At 38.4% G+C, this 20,787-nt stretch overlaps 1 protein-coding gene across 29 annotated transcripts in view; it reads left to right on the top strand.

Annotated features, from left to right (window-relative positions):
- Positions 1-20,787, top strand: part of CSTPP1 (centriolar satellite-associated tubulin polyglutamylase complex regulator 1) — a 227,660-nt gene that overhangs the window by 35,178 nt on the left and 171,695 nt on the right. For 26 of the 29 annotated variants that reach the window (XM_005578008.5, XM_074013738.1, XM_074013736.1 and 23 more), the window contains exon 2: positions 13,727-13,829. In XM_005578008.5, the coding sequence (XP_005578065.1) occupies positions 13,727-13,829 (103 nt within the window). Of the gene's footprint in view, positions 1-13,020; positions 13,090-13,726; positions 13,830-20,787 lie in introns of those variants that run through there. The other 3 variants (XM_074013734.1, XM_065529537.2, XM_074013741.1) reach the window with 2 other exon arrangements.

The raw sequence follows: 20,787 nt of genomic DNA, 5'->3' as shown, positions 1-20,787 counted from the left end.
TTCATGGAAAAGAAGTCAGAAAATAGGCAGTCCACAGCTGGTAGGGTATACTCCAAGGTTTCATCAGGACACAAGCATCTATTTTTCTGTGCCAGCATCCTCACCATAGATTCCATTCTTTACCCCATGACCCATGAGGACTATAGGAACTCCTTTTTATCCCTTGGGATAAATAAAGGATATCTCTCAACTGAATCAGTCCCATTTAAGTACTTTCTAGAAAATCCACACAGTATTTTGCTTACATTTTATAACTGAATCACTTGACTAAACACTAGCTACAAGAGAAGCTGAGAAATTAATATTTATGCCAGTGACCATGAACCCAGGTATGTATATACACTGGAGGATGTATGTGTGTGTGTGTATCTGTGTGTGTTGAAGAGGGTAGTTTATAACCGAAAACATTCATATTTTTACATAATGCTGTGGCAGAGACTTCAAGTTGCCAGCTTCAGTGGCCTCTTCTTCATTAGAAACACACTTGCAATTTTGGCCAGGCATGGTGGCTCACACCTGTAATAGTGCTTTGGGAAACTGAGGTGGGAAGATCACTTGAGGCTAGAAGTTTGAGACTACCCTGGGCAACATAGCAAGACCCTGTCTCTACCAACAAACAAAAACAAAAAACTAGCTGGGTTTGCTGGTACACACCTGTAGTCCCAGCTACTCCAGGAGGCTGAGGCAGGAGGATTCCTTGAGCCCAACTGCAGAGGTTGCAGTGAGCTATGATTGCACCACTGCACTCCACTGTGGGCAACAGAGCAAGACCTTGTCTCAAAAATGAAACAGGCCTGGTACAGTGGCTCACGCCTGTAATCCCAGCACTTTGGGAGGCCGAGGTGAGCGGATTGCTTGAAGCCAAGAGTTTGAGACCAGCCTGTCCAAGATGGTGCAATCCCATCTCTACTAAAAATACAAAAATTAGCTGGGCGTGGTGGTGGGCGCCTGTAATCCCAGCTACTTGGGAGGCTGAGGCAGGAGAATCACTTGAACCTGGGAGACAGAGATTGCAGTGAGCAGAGACCTTGCCATTGCACTCCAGCCTGGGCAACAGAGTGAGACTCCATCTCTAAAAAAACAAAAAAAAGAAACAGGCCAGGCACAGTGACTCACGCCTGTAATCCCAGCACTTTGGGAGGCCGAGGTGGGTGGATCACTTGAGATCAGGAGTTTGAGACCAGCCTGGCCAACATGGTGAAACCCAGTCTATACCAAAAAACAAAACAAAACAAAACAAAAATTAGCTGGGTGTGGTGGTGTGCACCTGTAGTCCCAGCTACTTGGGAGGCTGAGGTGGGAGGCTGAGGTGGGAGGCTTGCTTGAACCTGGGAGGTAGAGGTTGCAGTGAGCTGAGATAATGCTGCTGCATTCCAGTCTGGGTGACAGAGTGAAACTCTGTCTCAAAAAAAAAAAAAAAAAAAAAAAAAAAAAACCACACACAAAATACTCCAATTTTTACCTGGAGATTGGAGAAATTAGGGAAGAAACCAAAGAAACTATATTTCCTTATAAAATAAAAATCGAAGAAAAAAAAAGACTGGGTGCAGCGGCTCACACCTATAATCCCAGCACTTTGGGAGGCTGAAGCAGGAGGATTGCTTGAGCCCAGGAGTTTGACACCAGCCTGGATGACATAGTGAGACCCTGTCTCTACAAAAAAATTTAAAAATTAGCCAGGCATGGTGGTGTACGCTTGTAATCCCAGCTACTCAGGAGGCTGAGGTAGGAGGATCGTTTGAGCCTGGGAGGTCAAGGCTGCAGTGAGCCATGATCACACCACTGCACTCCAGCCTGGGCAACAGAGCATGACCCTCTCTCAAAAAATTTTTTAAAGTTAAAAAAGAAAATATATTTCTGTAGTGCAATACCAAAGTGATTTGTGCAGGGAAAACTAAAAATTCTGGAGACTTTTTAAAACTCAGCAATATTTGTATAAAGAAATACTTATAATGTGAAAACAAAATACTTCATTAAATTTTGAAAAATATGTTAAGCAAAAAAGGAAAGAAAAATGAGAAAGGAAAAATGCTAGAAATACAGGAGATACATTGGTTTAATTTTAACCCTCTTATGTATATGTATCTCTAGCTCCTTTTACTTTAGCTTTTCTCATCTCTTAGGTAATGAAAATGTTCAGTTGTTGCTGTGATTTTGCTTGCTTTGTACAAATAAAAATGTTAGCTTTGTGGTTATAGACAGAAATACGGAAAACTTTAGAGCTACTTTGAGCAAGCCCAAGAACTTTGAATCATTGAATCAAGAGGAGAAAAAATGAAGAAAATATTTCAAGTTCTTTATCTGTAAAATGATGGAGATAAACAATATGATCTGAAAGTCCTTCTACTTCTTAAGTTTTTATAATTCAGGAGCAGTGGTAAGAATAGTAATGAAGTTTCTAACTACTACTTCCAAGTTAAGTACAATCCAGAGATGCCAGTGGGACAGAATCTGTTGGAGGATGTGGAAGGACTTAAGTGATTTTAAGTCTGGGTGAAGAGGAATAGTGTGTTTAATAGAAATTGGTGAAGACAAGGAATTTTCAGGTCAGGGGGCTTAATGGTTCATCACTGTGTTTGTTACAGAGTTTTAGGAGAATGGTGGAGAAAAAGAGAAAAAGAAAATGGACTATGTGCTTCTAGGAAGAGAGATGTGAGTTCTGGCATCGTTTTCTAACATGTAGGCAGTGAACGCTCAGGGGAGCTATAGCTATAGATGAGCGTTAGGGTGTTCTTGAATGCTCTAAAATTATATTCATTTTTCTGTGAGAAAGCACTTGTAGCTTTAATCAGATTCTTATCATAAGCTAACAAAGCCACTTGCTCTTAAAAATGAATAATAAAGACTTTAAATGATTAAAAATGGAGAAAAAGTGACACAAAAGTGACACTTCAGTGTTCCTGCAGTGGGTGAATATAGTCATTGTGATATTTTCAGAGTAAGCTAGGTTTCAGTCACACACACACACACACACACACACACAATGAGAGAAATGTATAGAATCATGGGGAATTTGCTGTACAGTTTTGGGTTTTGGCTTGCTATTATTAGCTGCACCTTGGCATGTTACATAACCTCCCTAAGCCTCAATTTCCTCTGCTATAAAATAAGGATAAAAGTACCTTAAATGGTGGTTGTGAAAATTAGAGACAATGTAAGTTGAGTACATAGTACAGTGCTTGGCACAGAATAGGTATTTGGTAACCCTCTCCCTACACGAGTTTTTAAAGTTTCTGTATTTACTTTAGGGCCCTTATTGTAAACAGTCATCCATCAGTATATGCAGGGGGTTAGTTCCAGGTTGTACCAAAATCTGTACATACTCAAGTCCTGCAGTTGGCCCTGTGGAACCCGAATCTATGAGAAGTTCGGCCTCCCTATACATGGGTTTTCCTTCCTGAGAATACTAAAGATTTGGTTGAATACTTTGAGATTTGGTTGGAAAAAAATCCTTGCTTTTAAGTGGACCCAAGCTATTCAAATCCATATTGTTCAAGGGTCAACTGTATTTCACTTTGAAGGACTGGTCCTCAGCAAGTTCATCTTCTGAACTACTCACTGATGCTCACACTCAAGAAGACCATATCTTATTAAGTGGTTAGTTTAGAGGCTCTTTCCCATGCAGATTTGCAAGCGGAGTGTGTAAAAATCACACATTGCACTTGTTGCCTGGCAGCACGTGTCCCTGAGTGGTAGTACATGGCTTGCATTGTAATGTTATCAGTGCTGGGGCCAGCTGGCTAGACATGTACTGCCACATGGGCTAAGGACTCCATTCCTCAACAAAACAGCAGCCAGCACTAGGGTTAACAGAAAATGACAAACCAGGCATGGATGAGGGAGGCGCCAGCACAGCAGCGGGATATCCTTTGATTTGCTTCTGTTATTTGCATGTCTCTCTTGTGATGTCTGTGAAATGTTTAGAATGACAGAGTTTTTAAAAGACCTGCTGACTCCGCCTGAAAAATGTGAAAAACCTCCCGTTTAGAGACCTATTATGTCCAGCTAGCCTGCATTTTCTATATCTTTTTCTTTATTTTTTATTAATGCAAACATTTGCATGAAGACAGAACCTTTGTTTCTTAAAGAGTTCATCTGCTCCTGCTGCTTACTGGCCCTGCCACGCAAGAGCACAACAGAATCTTTGTTAGGCTTTCAGCAAAGCTGTTTATGAACGGTGGCTTACTGAGGACTGCTTCCTGTGCTGTGTGCTTCCATTTTGTCTAAAAAGAAAAAAAGAAAATAGTTCTTAGGAGTGAAAAGAATTTGGACTTTCTTTTATTCAAGTCCTGGATGTTGAAATGACAAGTATCCCCCAAATTTGTGAGGAACTGGTAATTGCATCGAATGCATTTTTTCACTTTACCTTGAACATAATGAGGCTCTTAGTAACAATAGAAGGAACAAGTGCCTTCTCATTGGACTAGAGAGAAGGAACAGTAAAAAGACAACAGAAAGAGTGGTTGAGAACAGAACAAAAGTGGCTTCCAGTAAGAAGCCTAACGTTGTAATAGAATGTGTTTTGGTATTTAGTGTTTCCCACCTGGGAGGCACAGTCCTAAAGTGGTTGAGTTGAATAAAGAACAGCATCACAGTTTATAAATAGTGGATACAGCTTGTATGTTCATTCAGTAAATATTTGAATGTCTACCATGTGGAAGACACTGAATGGTCCTGAGTGTTAAAGGAAATAAAATATAAATGAGTATGGTGCCTATCTTGAAGGATCAGGATATCCAACAAAGAAGATAACATATGTATAACAGAAATAACTATATATCAAGGTAGAAAGTGCCACTGGAAATATTTAAAATAGTTGTTTAGAGAGTTCAGGAAAAGGAACGATCACTTCTGGCTAGGACAGAATCAGGGAAAGGTTCACGAAGAAGGTGGCATTTGAGTTGGGCCTGGCAGGAAAGGTAGGTTTGAACATTGCAACATTCCTAAAAGTGATGAGTCAAAAATTTTGTTGGTCTAGTAAAACAGATCCAAAGTATGTTTTTATCGGGTACTTTGGTGGTGTTTTTATACCATTAATTTAGATGATATGTTAAGTGTTAGTATGAGTTTTCTGTGTAAACTAAACTGGGGCCTCTCTGTCTAGCCTATTCTGTTCCAACCCTTTGCCCCATATGGTTTTTGTGCACTTTGGCCTAGGCCTTTTTGTATCTGTAAATGTCTACAATAGCATCCTTTACTTTCATAACAAAAATAGAAACTCTAAGGGATTATTGAGCATTATTACAGCTATATCCCATAAACAGTATGCGGAGATAGTTCTTAGTGGGGATTTGACATGTGAGACTCTTATTTGAAAAAGAATCTCCACCTTCGTGCAGAGCCACATCAACCACAAGAGAGAGGATAGGGAATTCTAAGCCCGTGAGTTTTCAGCTACTTTAAATTAGAACTTTTCTGTATCTTTTTGTCATTAGAAAAAATGAGATCCTGTTACTGTTAGTTCAGTTGTTGTGAAAGCCAACTAATTTTTATGTAATATTTTTAATGTAAAACACCAAGCAAATGATTAAATTGTTATATTAGTATCTTATTGCATTAATATCACTGATCTGTATATTCATAGTTAAATTGCATATTACCAATTAATATTAATCTGTATATTTAATAATAATTGATAAATACATGGTTTACCCCCAAAGGCTATACTTTTTTTTTGTTTTTTTTTAAAGAGACAGGAGTCCTACTATGTTGGGCTTGAACTCCTGGGCTCAAGGGATCCTCCTGCCTCAGCCTCCTGAGTAACTGGGACCACAGGCATGCACCACCATGCCTGGCTGCAAGACTACAACTCGCGCTATAGCGCAATTAATTTTCACCTTGTAATTTTATTACTTCCCTGTTTGACGTTATGAGTGGCATATGATTTACTACATGTTTAGCAATTTATGGGATTTTGTTTTTTACCCATGATACTTTCTGGAAAATAGTTATGTGAATGTTTATGGCGTTGACTTGATAGCTATACTGCTGTATGAGTAACTATTTTTGCAAAGTTATTGCCATGACAAATATTACTTAGGTTCTTCATATGTCCCTTAGATTGTAACTGTGGGAAAGTTAAGTGCTACTTTAGATTTCTCTGGTGTTCAGGACGTACATTTTGTTATGGTCAGCTAGCTGAGTGCTTTAAGTTTGAACTTCTATGAAAATCTCCTTGAAAAAAAAAAAAAGAGGCTGGGTGCGGTGGCTCACGCCTGTAATCCCAGCACTTTGGGAGGCCAAGGCAGGCAGATCACCTGAGGTCAAGAGTTCGAGATCAGTCTGGCCAACATGGTGAAACCCTGTCTCTACTAAAAGTACAAAAATTAGCCGAGCATGGTGGCGGGCGCTGTAATCCCAGCTACTCAGGAGGCTGAGGCAGGAGAATCACTTGAATCCTGGAGGCAGAGGTTGCAGTGAACCAAGATCACGCCACTACACTCCAACCTGGGTGACAACAGCGAGACTCCGACTTAAAAAACAAACAACAAAAGATTCTGTAGTTTCTGGCACTTGAAATTGTAGGACTCCAACCTACAAATGCTGTATTATTATGAGATTTAGGCTGGAAATACATAGGCAGTAGGATTTAAACACTTACCCTTAATTGACATCCCAAAACTATAAAAAACAAAACAAAACAAAACAAAAAAACAACAAAAAAACAGTTTTAGGAAGGAGAAGGGAGGAGGGGAGGATTAATGGTTGACCAGAGACTGTTTTGAATGTCAAGGCACTGAGCTTTGCACAGCTATTAACCAGTACAATACCCCTTTTGGCTGAGGGAAATAGACTTTAGTTTTTCATCCTCTACTTAACATAAAGATCTTTAGTCACCTCTTGTTTTCTGGTTGTCACAGGTGATGTTAGCATATGTGTAATGCTTTGTTTGCCTCTGGCGTGTCTTTTAGTATTTGAGTTTGACTAGCCGTATAGCAGCACTTCAGTGGTTTGGATGTATAGATGCAATGTATTGCTTTTGTCTGTTTTATAATTAACAATTATAAAATAAAAGATCGTTCCTTAATTTGCAAATTTGTTCTCAGAAAGTTCCGTTTGATACATGTCATACTGCATGGCTCTTTAAAGGTGGCAGTATCATGCAGTGCAGACTGGAATATAGGATAATAGGCTTATACACTTGGAGTAGAGAAGGCCTTTTTGAATAGGACAAATAGCACACCAAAAAAAGCCACAGATACATTATTTTGACTGTATCAACATTTAAAAGTTCTGTAAAATGAAAGATACAACAGACAAGTTAAAAGAAAACCATGAAGTAGATGTATGTATTTGTGACATGTATAGAATTATCTACAATTCAAGAAGAAGAAAAAAAGACAACCAGAGAAGAAAATGGGCAAAGGATAAGAAATACAAATAAACATGAAAATGTGCTTAACTTTATTTGTAATCAAGAAAAGTAAAATTAAAACAACAGAGAAAAGCTATTTTCTGACTATTAAATTGGCAAAATTATAAAGCATTAGGCCAAGGATAGTGAAAATAGATACTCATATGACTGGTAGCGTGCAAATTGGAATAACTAATTTGTAAAAGCAATTGTCTATCTCTGGTAAACATGAAGATATCCTGTGCATCCTATGAAATGCGAATTCCATCTTGAGGTATTTACCTTAGAAAAACTCTTGCACATATGTACAGGGAAACACGTACAAGAGTGTTCAACCCAGCCCAGTTTATTATAGTGAAAACATGGAAACAACCTAAATGTTTATCAATAGGGAAATATTTACCATTGGCAACTATCAAAAGGGTAAGTAGGTTCCATTTTGTTTTATGAAAGATCTCCAGACATTGTTGAATAAAAAAAAAAAGATACAGAAAAGTATATATCGTACACTTAAAAACAACTTAAAGCATGAAAACAAAACAAGCTCACAAGCCGTATTTCTTTATTTTTGAAAATATGCACCCCAAACTGATAGTAGTTGTTATCTGTGGGAATTGGAATTAGTCTTTAGCTTTGTCTGTATTGTTTAAACCTTTAAAAATTATTATGTTTAACTAGAAATAAACATTTTTTAAAATTTAAAGATCATACTAATACTTTGATTTACCAATTTAAGCTTCTTAATACTGTAAAGTATTAACAGTGAAGAGCCAGCAATTTCTAGATAATACAACGTAAGATGGGGCACATTGTAGGTTTTTGGATTTTTCTTGTTTTGCTTTCATTTTTGGTTTTGAGAGGTAGTGGGGTGAATGGAAGAATATGGGCTTTGGAGTCAAATCTAAGTTTGAATCCAAGCTCTGCCATTTATTTAGACTTTGGGCAGGTTTATTAACCTCTCTAAGTTTTAAAAAAATGCTGTTACCTATGTTCGTTGGGTTGTGTAAGAATTACATGTGCTAGTTTTCCTCATTTCCCCCCTTCCCTTTGGTTAAGGGAAATTGGTCTAGTGTGGTCTAAGATCAAAGATGGTCTCGTATGGATGACAAAATGTTTCACAAGAACACACAATATCCTTGGACCAGGATATACCAGTAAAGATGGAGGATGTAAATAATTAATTTTAGAGGTCTATTAACTTTTTAAACCATTAAGCTATCTATTTGTACCTCACAAGATCAAATACTAGATTATGTTAGTGATTTATAAATGATATTGAACTTGAAACTTCTAAGTAGTTTACATGACAGGTTGTTGATTAACAGGTTTACTTTTTTTATCTTAGAGAGCATTTTAATTTAGTTCAGCAAACATTTATTTGTGCCATCCAGGATCTCAATCTCCAGAGGCCTCATAGACCAAAATATGTCTCAAAAGGAAGGGAGGAAAACTCTATGTATTTATCAATTTATTTATCAAACTCTGGCAAGGGAGGAAAAAGTTGAGTATATGTATATACTCTGCTTTTCACTTGTACTGCTATTGCCTATGTGTGCATCTGTTAATATCATATATAGCAATTCATGTGAAGATTTTTTTCCAGTGAGACTTACTTATTCTAGTATTGGGACTCTGTATTAAATAATAATTTTTTAAAAACAGTGCTCTAACTAATGTTAAGGTGGAAATTCTAGACCCCTCAAGCAAAAATTTCCAAATAGGACCCCTTATCATTTAATTGTGAAATAAACAACTAACACTTTGATGGTATTTATGCTTGGGAAGAGAGTAAAAAGAAATAGTTTTGGATTTTCCCCATATAAATTAGGGCCTGCCGAGTAATTAGCAGTTAATAAATGAATGCTTCCTACAAGTTTAAAGGCCATACCTGAAATGGGTATATGATGATGTATATTTTTATAGTTGTAGGTTTTATATATCCCAAGAATCTTTGAAGATAATCTAAACATCTTGGTTTGAAGAGCAGAACTTTCAATAAGGAGGTAAAGGGCTAATATTGTTTGAGCACTTACTATGTGGCAAGCACTATTCTAAGATGATTACACAGATTATTTTATTTAATCCTCACCACAGTCTTCTGTGGTAGGTACTAGTATTGCCCAATTTTATAGAAAAGGGCAGAGAGATAAGGTAATTATTATATAAAGTCACACAGTCAGTAAATGACAGAGCTAGAAATCAAATCCAGGTTCAGTTGGTCAAGAGCCCATGTTCTTAACCATTGCAGTAAAAATTATTATGCTGTTTTAATCTATTGAGTCAGCATATAGCAATATTAATATAATCATTGACATGTTACCTTTTGCATATATTGAATGTTTTCTAAAGAAGTAGTTTATTATCAGACATATTCTTAGAATCATACCCATTTTATAGCAGGATTGACAGTGTTATAAAGAGATTATGTGATCAACATGGGGTGAGTCAACAGAACCAAGAAGTTTCTGATCCACAGTTGCCTTCACTTGCTAGGTTCAAGTAAGGATCATATAGTGTTTACTTACGTTTGCCATAGATTTTTCAGTATAGCATGATGAAATTCTAAATGCTTATTTCAGACAGTGATACTCTCTGAGCAAGACATGGACGATTGGGCATTAGAGTGAATTTTAGGACACTAGATCATAGGTACATGTTAGAAAACTTAATCCTCATCTTGTTATGGAACTCATGGCAAAGCCAAAGAGGAAAAGCCTGTCTTAAATGCTTTTCCTTTTCCAAGAGGGCAGCTAAGGTGCCCAGATATCTTTGCCCTCCAGGGATGCAGGTGTGCTGTTTTTATTCTTTAATCATTCACGTAAATTAAAGCCTATTCCTTTGCATTAAAAAAAAATGTAAAATGACACTCTCCATGTTTTATTGCCAGGAAAGAGCTTTGAACTTCTGTCTCATTGAAGTTTGATAAACTAAGGATTTTCCAGTGTTGGGTGGTACCCTTAACCACAGAGGGAACATTAGACTGATAAGAGCTGCAGGTGAAGGAAACCACCAGGGCACAGCAATTAGGGAGAGCTTTGCATTTGGCTGTTGGCTGGTGTAAAACTCTCTCCAGAGAGGAACTTTTCTTCTTAGCTTCTTCCCTTCACCCACACATAAAAAGAACACCAGGGCTTTCTGTTTCTACTTTGTGAACTAGGAATGGATGGGATGGTTCTTTTCAAGAAACTTTGAAATTTAGGGACAAGTTCTAACTTCACACCGTGCTGATTGGTATGAAGGTGAGGGGACAGGACAGACAGACATACACACACATATAAATTCACATGGACCCAAATGGACCGTATCTCTCAGGTGATTTTACTATTAACATACATTCCTGCCTTTGTGCACTGTGTAAAATAAAGATAATTTTTAAAGTGTTAATGGTGAGGCAGTATGTTAAGAGAATGGGTTTTTGGTATCAGGTAAACCTTGGTTCAAATCTTGGCTTCTCTTCCCACTAGCTGTGTAAATTATTTTAATTTTGTAAGTTTCAGTTCTTCCACTTGTAAAAATAGAAATCTAAGAATAACTATTATAGTATTGTATTTGGAACAAATAGAATAAAGCATGTGAAACAATTAGTACAATACTGTGTCTGTCACGTTGTTGTTTAATAAATTGTACAAGTACTCAAAAATGGTAGCTGTTATTATTTGTAATATGAGACTAAATATCTGATTGGCAGATAAATGTTAAACATGCATGGTCCAATATATTTCTTTCTTTTCTTTTTTATATTTTTGGTATAAAGTCTATTTTCCAGAAAATTCCTCCTTTTTTTTTTTTTCTTCTAGAAGGACAAAAGTACTTTGATTTTTACTGCTCTGAAAATATTTCTCCTGTAAAGGGCTTTCACATTAACTTTGAGTCCCTGGAGCTAGGGAGGAGGAGAAGCAGGATTTGCTTCTAAGTACAGCTCTTTCATTTCTACCATCAAAAAGAAAAAAAAAAAAAATCCTGTACTAGCCTTAGGTAGAGCTAAGTCATAAAAGGCCATATAGCCCAAGGAAGGAATCTTTTTGTAAGATCAGGATAAACCCATAGAAGAAAGGAAGGAGAACACAGAGGTGAAAATGCAGCTGATTTTAATGTTTCCCTGGCCATTTTTCCCTCCCAATTTAATATACACCTAATTATAATTATTATATTTTGAAAACAGTGTCAGAAATTGGCAGGTATTATCTTACAGCTTCACTCGCAGTTTTGGCCATTTCTTAAAGAAACAGTTTTCTAGTTGGATGAACTGTTGAGTTGAGGAACTGATGTTGTTTTTACCCCTTTTTGGGTGGGGTTGGGGGTGGGCAGTCAGGGTTTGCAGTGACTGATAGTTGTTAGTTTGGGGAAGCACTCATTTAGATAAAACAAGTCACAGAATGTAAACAGGCCGTCCATCTGGACTTTAGGCTGCTGGGAACGTGGTGAAACCTTAGTCACTGTGATCATTATGGTCAAGTGAAGACTCTTGAGCTCAGGTTGGCAGATAAACTTACTTGTTTTATGAGCTTCACTAGACTACTAGGACTTCAGAAATAGTTTTTTGAAACACCAGTATTTATAAATTTTAGGTAATTCCTTCATATTTTCCTGAGGAATGAAACTGTGAAAGAAGTAAATGTCTGCTTTGGCAGCAACTTCATGAAATTGCTTTTTGGAAGGATATTCATCGCTTAGGGTTTTTTGTTCTCACTGCTCCAGATGAAAGTATTTTTCTGAATTTTTTATGATAAATGGGGACACTGAATTGGAAGCTTCCATGTAAAGTTTGTCAGGATACCACTGTCATACCTAAGGACAAAATTCAGAGAAGGGGAAGAAGTATTTGAGTATCTGACATCTAAGAAGTTCTGGCCTATGTTGTTTACTGAAGTAAACTCCTAATAACGCCATTTGAGATAGGCTTTTAAGGAAACATTATCAATCACATACTATGCACCAAGCACATAGTGGTGTTTTACCTGTATTATCTTACTTATTTCTATAACCCTATAATGTAAGTACCATTATTCCCCCCATTTTACCATGAAGAATAGGCTTGAAGAGTAATTTGTTTATGGTCACGTAGCTAGGAAGCGGCAGAGCTCAGAATGGAGCTCTCAACTCTCTATAGTCCAAAGCCCAAGTTCTTAACCAGTGATTCTTAAACTTAAGAGTACATAAGAAGCACCAGGGGTACTTGTTAAAAATTACTGGGCTCTAGTAAGAAATTTAAGGTCACTAAATCTGAGACAGTGCCAGACTATAAAGCTGTATTTTAAACAGGGCATCCCAGGGGATTCAGATCAAGAAATTGATTGACCATATTTTGAGAAACATAGTTAAATTATATTGCTTTCCACACTTGGTAAAGAAGAAAACAGGTGCAGGCTAAGTAACTATCCAAGATTAAGCTACCAAGACAGAGCCATGATTCAAACTCAGGTCTGTCTCACTCTAATACTCATAGTTTTTATTATACGCCCATGATTAACTCACACATTTCCAAGTCACAACAAATGCAGAAAACATGATATCTAATAAACCGAGCCAGACAGATTTCATGGTCTTGTTATTTACCAAAGTTAATAACTTACGTATATACCAGTATTAAAATTTTCATGGTCCTTAAACTTTTCTTTTTTTTTTTAAATTAACTGAATTTTCTTTTTTTTCTTTTTTGAGATGAAGTCTGACTGTGTCGCCCAGGCTGGAGTGCAATGGCATGATCTCGGCTCACTGCAACCTCCACCTCCCAGGTTCAAGCGATTCCCCTCCCACAGCTTCCTGAGTAGCTGGGATTACAGGCATATGCCACTGCGTCTGGCTAATTTTTGTATTAGTAGAGACAGGTTTTCACCATGTTGCCAAGCTGGTCTGGAACTCCTGATCTCAAGTGATCTGCCTGCCTCAGCCTCCCAAAGTGCTGGGATTACAGGCGTGAGCCACTGTGCCTGGCCAGAGTTTTCTTTACAATCATACCATCCATGCTTCAAGCATGGAATTACAAACTCCCTGGATAAGTTTCTGATGCAGAAGTGGAAAAGAATAGGAGGTAGAAAGAAAAGAACTTCCAGGTGTATCTGCTGAATGGTGCTAAATCTCCTCTTCAACCCACCCTTGTCATTGAAATGAAGAATAAAGGGTTGATGCTAATACTAACAGCCAGTCAAATGGCAATAGGTCATGTTCACATCATCTCTCAATCTATCCTTTGAGACTATAGCTCAGTTAGGGTCAGCAAGTTTGCTTTGCCTATTCCAGTCCACTGATGAAGTGTCATCAGACAGAGCCAACACTTGGATTGCCTTACACATCACCTCCTACTAGGATTGGGATCATTCTTTTTTTAATCTTTCTCTCATTTTCTCTTTCTCTCTTGCTATTTGATTACAGCTCAGCGACATGTCCTCACCTACATGGAGGATGCAGTGTGCCAGCTGCTAGAGAACAGGGAAGATATCAGCCAATATGGAATTGCCAGGTTCTTCACTGAATAGTAAGTACATGAATGTCGTACTAATACAGTGAACCCAGAGGAGGTGCTTGGAAGCAGGCAGGACACTTGAGGAACAGAGTGGGACAATGCTGATTATGTAGTGGCAGTGAATGTTTAGTTTTGGTAGGTTGGTTGTGGGCCGCCCAAACATGTTTTGGATCATGCCTTTGGTGCAGCTAGTTTTGTCCAGTGATGTCTCATGAATGGTTTTGATTACAGTAGCTTAACAACCGCTCGTTTGATCTATTAGATCTGTTTCTTTAGGTTCGTCTTTTAACTTTCTCCTTTATTCAAAATATTCACTTTGATTTCCTTTAGCTGGTGTTCATCTAGCCTGTTTTTTTCATGGCTGGCTTTTCTCATGGAATTGTTTAGGCTAATGCTCCTTGCAGTTTTCTTTCTACAGGATGCTGTGCCAATCACTTAATGATTTAAGAGTATTTCTAATCAGCAAAATGAAGAGACAACCCACAGAATGGGAGAAAATATTTGCAAACTACCCATCTGACAAGGGATCAATAACCAGAATATATAAGGAGCTCAAACATCCCTATAGGAAAACATCCAATAATCCCATCAAAAAAACGGACAAAAGATGTGCATAGACATTTCTCAAAACAAGACATACAAATGGCAAACAGGCATAAGCAAAAGTGCTCAACATCATTGATCATCAGAGAAATGAAAATCAAAACTACAATGAGATAACATCTCACCCCAGTTATAATGGCTTATATCCTAAAGACAGGCAATAACAAATGCTGGCGAGGATGTGGAGAAAGGGAACACTTCTACACTGTTGATGGGGATGTAAATTAGTATAACCACTATGGAGAACAGTTTGGAGGTTCCTCAAAAAACTAGGAATAGGGCTGCCGTAAGATCCAGCAGTTCCGTTGCTGGGTATATAACTAAAAGAAAGGAAATTAGTATATCGAATAAAGATCAGTACTCCTATGTTTGTTGCAGCACTGTTTAGAGTACTAAGATTTGGAAGCAATCTAAGTGTCCATTAACAGATGAATGGGTAAAGAAAATGTGGTACATATACACAATGGAGTATTATTCGGCCCTAAAAGAGAATGAGATCCTGTCATTTACAACAACATGAAGAGAACTGAAGATCATTATGTTAAGTGAAATAAACCAGACACAGAAAGACAAACATTGGATGTTCTCACTTATTTGTGGGATCTAAAAATCAAAACAATTAAACTCATGGACAAAGAGAATAGAAGGATGGTTACCAGAGGTTGGGAAGGGTAGCGGGGGGCTGGGGGAAGAGGTGGGGATGGTTGACGGGTACAAAAAAAAAATAGAAAGAATGGATAAGACATGCTATTTGACAGCACAACAGGGTGACTATAGTCAGTGATAACTTAATTGTTCATTTTAAAATAACTCAAAGAGTTGGCCAGGTGCGGTGGCTCATGCCTGTAATCCCAGCACTTTGGGAGGTGGAGGCGGGTGGATCATGAGGTCAGGAGATCGAGACCATCCTGGCTAACACGGTGAAACCCTGTATCTACTAAAAATACAAAAAATTAGCTGGGTGTGATGGTGGGCGCCTGTAGTCCCAGCTACTCGGGAGGCCCAGGCAGGAGAATGGCGTGAACCCGGGAGGTGCAGCTTGCAGTGAGCTGAGACCGCGCCACTGCACTCCAACCTGGGCGACAGAACGAGACTCCGTCTCAAAAAAAAAAAAGAGTATATTTAGATTGTTTGTAACACAAAGGATAAATGCTTGATGGGGTGGATACTCTATTCTCCATGATGTAACTATTTAACATTGCATGTCTGTATCAAAACATCTCATGTGCCCCCAAAATATATACACCTACTATGTACCCATGAAAATTAGAACTTAAAAAATTTTTTAAAGAAATATTTCTAGAGGGAGGATATCTTTCATAGATTATATATTTGAAAGGTCATACTTAGGCCAGGCGAGGTGGCTCACGCCTGTAATCCCAACACTTTGGGAGGCTGAGGAGGGCAGATCATGAGGTCAGGAGTAGGAGACCAGCCTGACCAACATGGTGAAACCCCATCTGTACTAAAAATACAAAAATCAGCTGGGCATGGTGGCACGCACCTGTAATCCCAGCTACTTGGGAGGCTGAGGCAGGAGAATCTCTTGAACCCGGTAGGCAGAGGTAGCAGTGAGCCGAGATGGTGCCACTGTACTCCAGCCTGGCCGACAGAGAGACACTCTGTCTCAAAAAAAAAAGAAGGTCATACTTCTTTGTAAAGTATGCTTAGAATGTATAAAAGTCAAAATGATTACTACCTTTTTTATTTTTTTGAGATAGAATTTTACTCTGTTGTTCAGGCTGGAGTGCAGTGGCATCATCATGGCTCATTGTATCCTTGAACTCCTGGGCTCAAGGAATTCTTCTGCCTCAGCCTCCCTAGTAGCCGGGCCTACAGGTATGTGCTGTCATGCCCAGCTAATTTTAAAATTTTTCTTTTGTAGAGACAGTGTTTCAGTATGTTGACCAGGCTGGTTTTGAACTCTAGGACTCAAGTAATCCTCTCGCCTTGGCCTCTTGAAGTGTTGGGATTGTAGCCATGAGCCACCATGCCCAACTGATTACCACTTTTTGAATATCACAGAACTGTTTTTAGGCTGAATGAGATAAACACTTTAAAAATACATTAATCTTCTTTTTTTCCAACTTTTATTTTAGATACAGGGAATACATGTGCAGGTTTGTTACATGGGTACATTGCACCCAGGTAGTGAGCATAGTACCCAATAGATAGTTTTTGACCCATTACCCCCCTCCCTCCTTCCCTCTAGCAGTCCACAGTGTCTGTTGCTCCCATGTTCATGTCCATGAATGCTCAATGTTTAGCTCCCACTTATAAGTGAGAACATGTGGTATTTGGTTTTCTGTTCCTACATTAATTCACTTAGGATTATGGCCTATAGCTCCATCCATGTTGCTGCAAAGGACATGATTTCATTCTTTTTTTTATGTCTGCATAGTACTCCATGGTATATATGTACCATATTTTCTTTATCCAGTTAACCTTGATGGGCACCTAGGTTGACTCCATGTCTTTGCTATTGTGAATAATGCAGCAATGAATGTATGAGTGCGTGGGGAGAATGATGTATTTTCCTTTGGCATACCCACTAATGAATGGGATTGCCGAGTCTAATGGTAGCTCCGTTTTAAGTTCTCTGAGAAATCTCCAAACTGATTTCCACAGTAGCTGAACTAATTTACATTCCCACCAACAGTGTGTAAGCATCCTCTTTTCTTAGCAGCCTTGCCAGCATCTGTTTTTTTTTTTTTTCCCCCTGACTTTTTAATAATAGTCATTCTGACTGGCATGAGATGGTATCTCATTGTGGTTTTGATTTGCATTTCTCTGATGATGAGTGATAATGTCTCTGATGATGAGTGATAATGAGCATTTTTTCATATGTTTCTTGGCCACTTATATTTCGTCTTTTGAGAAAGTGTCTGTTCATGTCCTTTGACCATTTTAAAATGGGGTTATTTGATTTTTGCTTCTTGATTTAAGTCCCTTACAGATTCTGGATATTAGACCTTTGTTGGATGCATAATTTGTAAATGTTTTTTCCCATTCTGTAGGTTGTCTATTGATAGTTACTTTTGCTGTGCGGAAGCTTTTTAGTTTAATTAGGTCCCACTTGTCAATTTTTGTTTTTGTTGCAATTGCTTTTGGGGACTTTGCCAAGAATTATTTTCCAAGGCTGATGTTGAGAAGGATATTTCCTAGGTTTTCTGCTAGGATTTTTATAGTTTGAGGTCTTACATTTAAATCTTTAATCTATCTTGAGTTAATTTTTGTATATAGTGAAAGGTAAGGGTCCAGTGTCATTCTTCTGCATATGGCTCACCAGTTATCCCAGCACCATTTATTAAACAGGGAGTCCTTTCCCCATTGCTTGTTTTTGTCAGCCTTGTCAAAGATAAGATTGTTTTAAGTGTGTACTTTATTTTTGAGTATTCTATTCTTTCCATTGGTCTATGTGTCTGTTTTTGTACAGTACCATGCAAAACATAATCTTCATGAAAGGATGTGCTAGATAAATACAAAGCATTATTTTTATTACCAACATGCCATCACATATTTATATAATCATTTGGATTCTCTTTCCTTTTCTTCTGGTTTATTGGGAACAGTCTAAGAAAGGAATAATAATCCTTATAGGCTTCTGTTTAAGTGAATCTTGAACTCAAGTTCATCTTCCTTGAACATAGATTTTTTTTTTTCCTTTCTGTTCTCCAGAGGCTCCTTGGAGATCAGACAGCTATTCAAATGGCCTCAACTTGGGTTGCTGTTAGGGGAATACTTGAGATTCCCTAGCTCTTTTGCTGAACTCTAAAGTTCTTATCAATGAAATCTAGATTTTTTATGGATTGGCATTTTAGGTTCCTTGGAAAAAGAAGCTTTCTGGGAGTAAAGTTGTTCCTTTCACCCAGTCTTCTAAAGGAGGATGAAGTAGAGAAAGGAATTTTACTTGTTCTCGTGATGCGGGCTGGAGCAAATGAGGTAGGCAGGGAATAAAGACTGAGATTGAATACCCTTGCTTGCTTTTATAGAACTGACAAGCGAACTGACAAGCCTACAGGTCAAGTTTCTAGGCCATTTAATGTGTACGAGCACTCTTGAGGCTCCTTGCCAAGTGAAATATGGCTCTTCTGGGGGTAATGCTTCTTTCTGGCTTTTTTCATTTTACTCCCCTCCCCATCTCTGTTATCAGTCTTTTCCCTATTACACTGGTTCCTTGAAGGTAGGCTTTTTTTTTTTTTTTTTTTTTTAGGCAGAGTCTCCCTCTGTTGCCCAGGCTAGAGTGCAGTGGTGCAGTCTTGGCTCACTGCAACCTCTATCTCCCGGGTTCAAGAGATTCTCCCGCCTCAGCCTCCTGTGTAACTGGGATTACAGGCGCCCGCCACCATACCCAGCTAATTTTTGTATTTTTAGTAGAGATGGGGTTTCACCATGTTAGCCAGGCTGGTCTCGAACTCCTGGACTCAAGTGATCTGTCTGCCTTGGCATCCCAAAGTGTTGGGATTGTAGGCATGAGCCATTTGCATCCAGCCTCATTTAGTCTTCATCTTTGCATTTCTGGTACTTGCCATGATGCTTCACATATAATAGATGTTAGGTAAATATTTATTGAATCTACAGCAGTGTCTATATTTTAAGTTATTGAATACTTTCTACTCTTCTAGATTTTGTTATAATAAGGACTGTTTTCTTGTTTTTTCCTCCCTTTCTTATTTTTGGTAAAGCTCTATTTTCTGCCATTTTAGAAGCTGTATACCGTGCACCTAGCACTCCAAAAGTGAATTCCACTTTTCTGTGTAGCCAATTCTGAGCTGTAGTGAACCAACAGTAAGGCTGACTGTAGGCAGCTTTTATCTACCAATACACTGTTGAAAAAAAATCATTAGCCAAGGGTGGTGGCACATGCCTGTAATCCCAGCTACTCAGGAGGCTGAGGCAGGAGAATCACTTGAACCTGGGAGGCAGAGGTTGCAGTGAGCTGAGATTGTGCCATTGCACTCCACTCCAGCCTGGGCAACAAGCGCGAAACTCTGTCTCAAAAAAAAGAAAAAAAATCATAAGATTTTCTACAGTGCTGATAGAAATGTACTTGCCAAGCGGGCTGTTTCTTGTACCCAGAAAGCTGAAATTTACATAATATACGAGTGACACATACCTGACACTTCCATAACTCTATGACACCAGATTGGCCTGAGGTAAGTTATTCCGAGAAGTGAAAAGTAAACCAGCTCCAAAAACTTTTGGGTTTTCTTTTCTTTTTTTTTTTTTTTTTTTTAAGACTTGAAAGGTGTGGATGTATGACAGAATGGGAAGTAATGTAAGTATAATTTGGTAGACACAGAGACCTGGATGATGGAAGCGCCTGAGTTTACTTTGTGAATTTGATTTAGTTAGTGAAAATCCTTTACTTTCAGGCTTCAGGTTTTTGTTTTTTTTTTTTTTTTTTTTTTTTTGAGATGGAGTCTTGCTCTGTCGCCCAGGCTGGAGTGCAGTGGCATGATCTCGGCTCACTGCAAGCTCCGCCTCCTGGGTTCACGCCATTCTCCCGCCTCAGCTTCCCGAGTAGCTGGGACTATAGGCACCTGCCACCATGCCCGGCTAATTTTTGTTTTTTTGTATTTTTAGTAGAGATGGGGTTTCACCGTGTTAGCCAGGCTGGTCTTGAACTCCTGACCTTGTGATCCGCCCACCTCGGCCTCCCAAAGTGCTGGGATTACGGGCGTGAGCCACTGCGCCTGGCCTCAGGCTTCAGTTTTGTATTGATTTATAAGAGAAACATAATGAAGTGGAAAGAGCATTACCCTAGAAGGAAGAAGAGCTCCTTATTCTTATAAGTCCTCACTCTATAACCTTGGGCAAATTTCTGAAATATGGGCTTCAGTTGCCTCATCTATGAAGTGGGTTTAATAAAGCCTTACATGCTAATAATAATAATAATAATAATAATATATTATAATATGCAGTTTTTACTAAACTAATACCATGTCTCAGCTACTACAATTCTTTGAGATGGGTACTATTATTATTGTTATCTCTGTTTTATAGAGGAGGAAGTGGATAGTCAGAAAGGTTAAAACAGCTTCTTCAAGTTCACAAGCTATTAAGTGACAGAGTCAGGAATCAAGCCTCATCTGCAGTATTACAGAGGCCACTGTTCTCTGTTGCCTCCAACTCACTTTACTGCTTAATGTTGCTAGAGGGCTAACCAGATCATATTTAGAGGTTTCTTCTAGCTATGATTTCTACTATTTTTGAATTCTCCCTTATGAACTATACTTTGCAAGCTTATCACACAGCCTTAGCTGGTGACCTCAGTTCATTGCCATTTAAATGTTTAATATTGGCCTTTTGGGGGATGCAACTGAAGCTGACTGTAAAGAGCAGGAAGCATGATTTTTAAAAATAT

The sequence above is a fragment of the Macaca fascicularis genome, chromosome 14 (assembly GCF_037993035.2).
Source record: "Macaca fascicularis isolate 582-1 chromosome 14, T2T-MFA8v1.1".
Classification (NCBI taxonomy): Eukaryota; Metazoa; Chordata; class Mammalia; order Primates; family Cercopithecidae; genus Macaca; species Macaca fascicularis.
The sequence above is the reverse complement of the archived record's forward strand: the minus strand, read 5'-3'. Positions and strand labels throughout refer to the sequence as shown.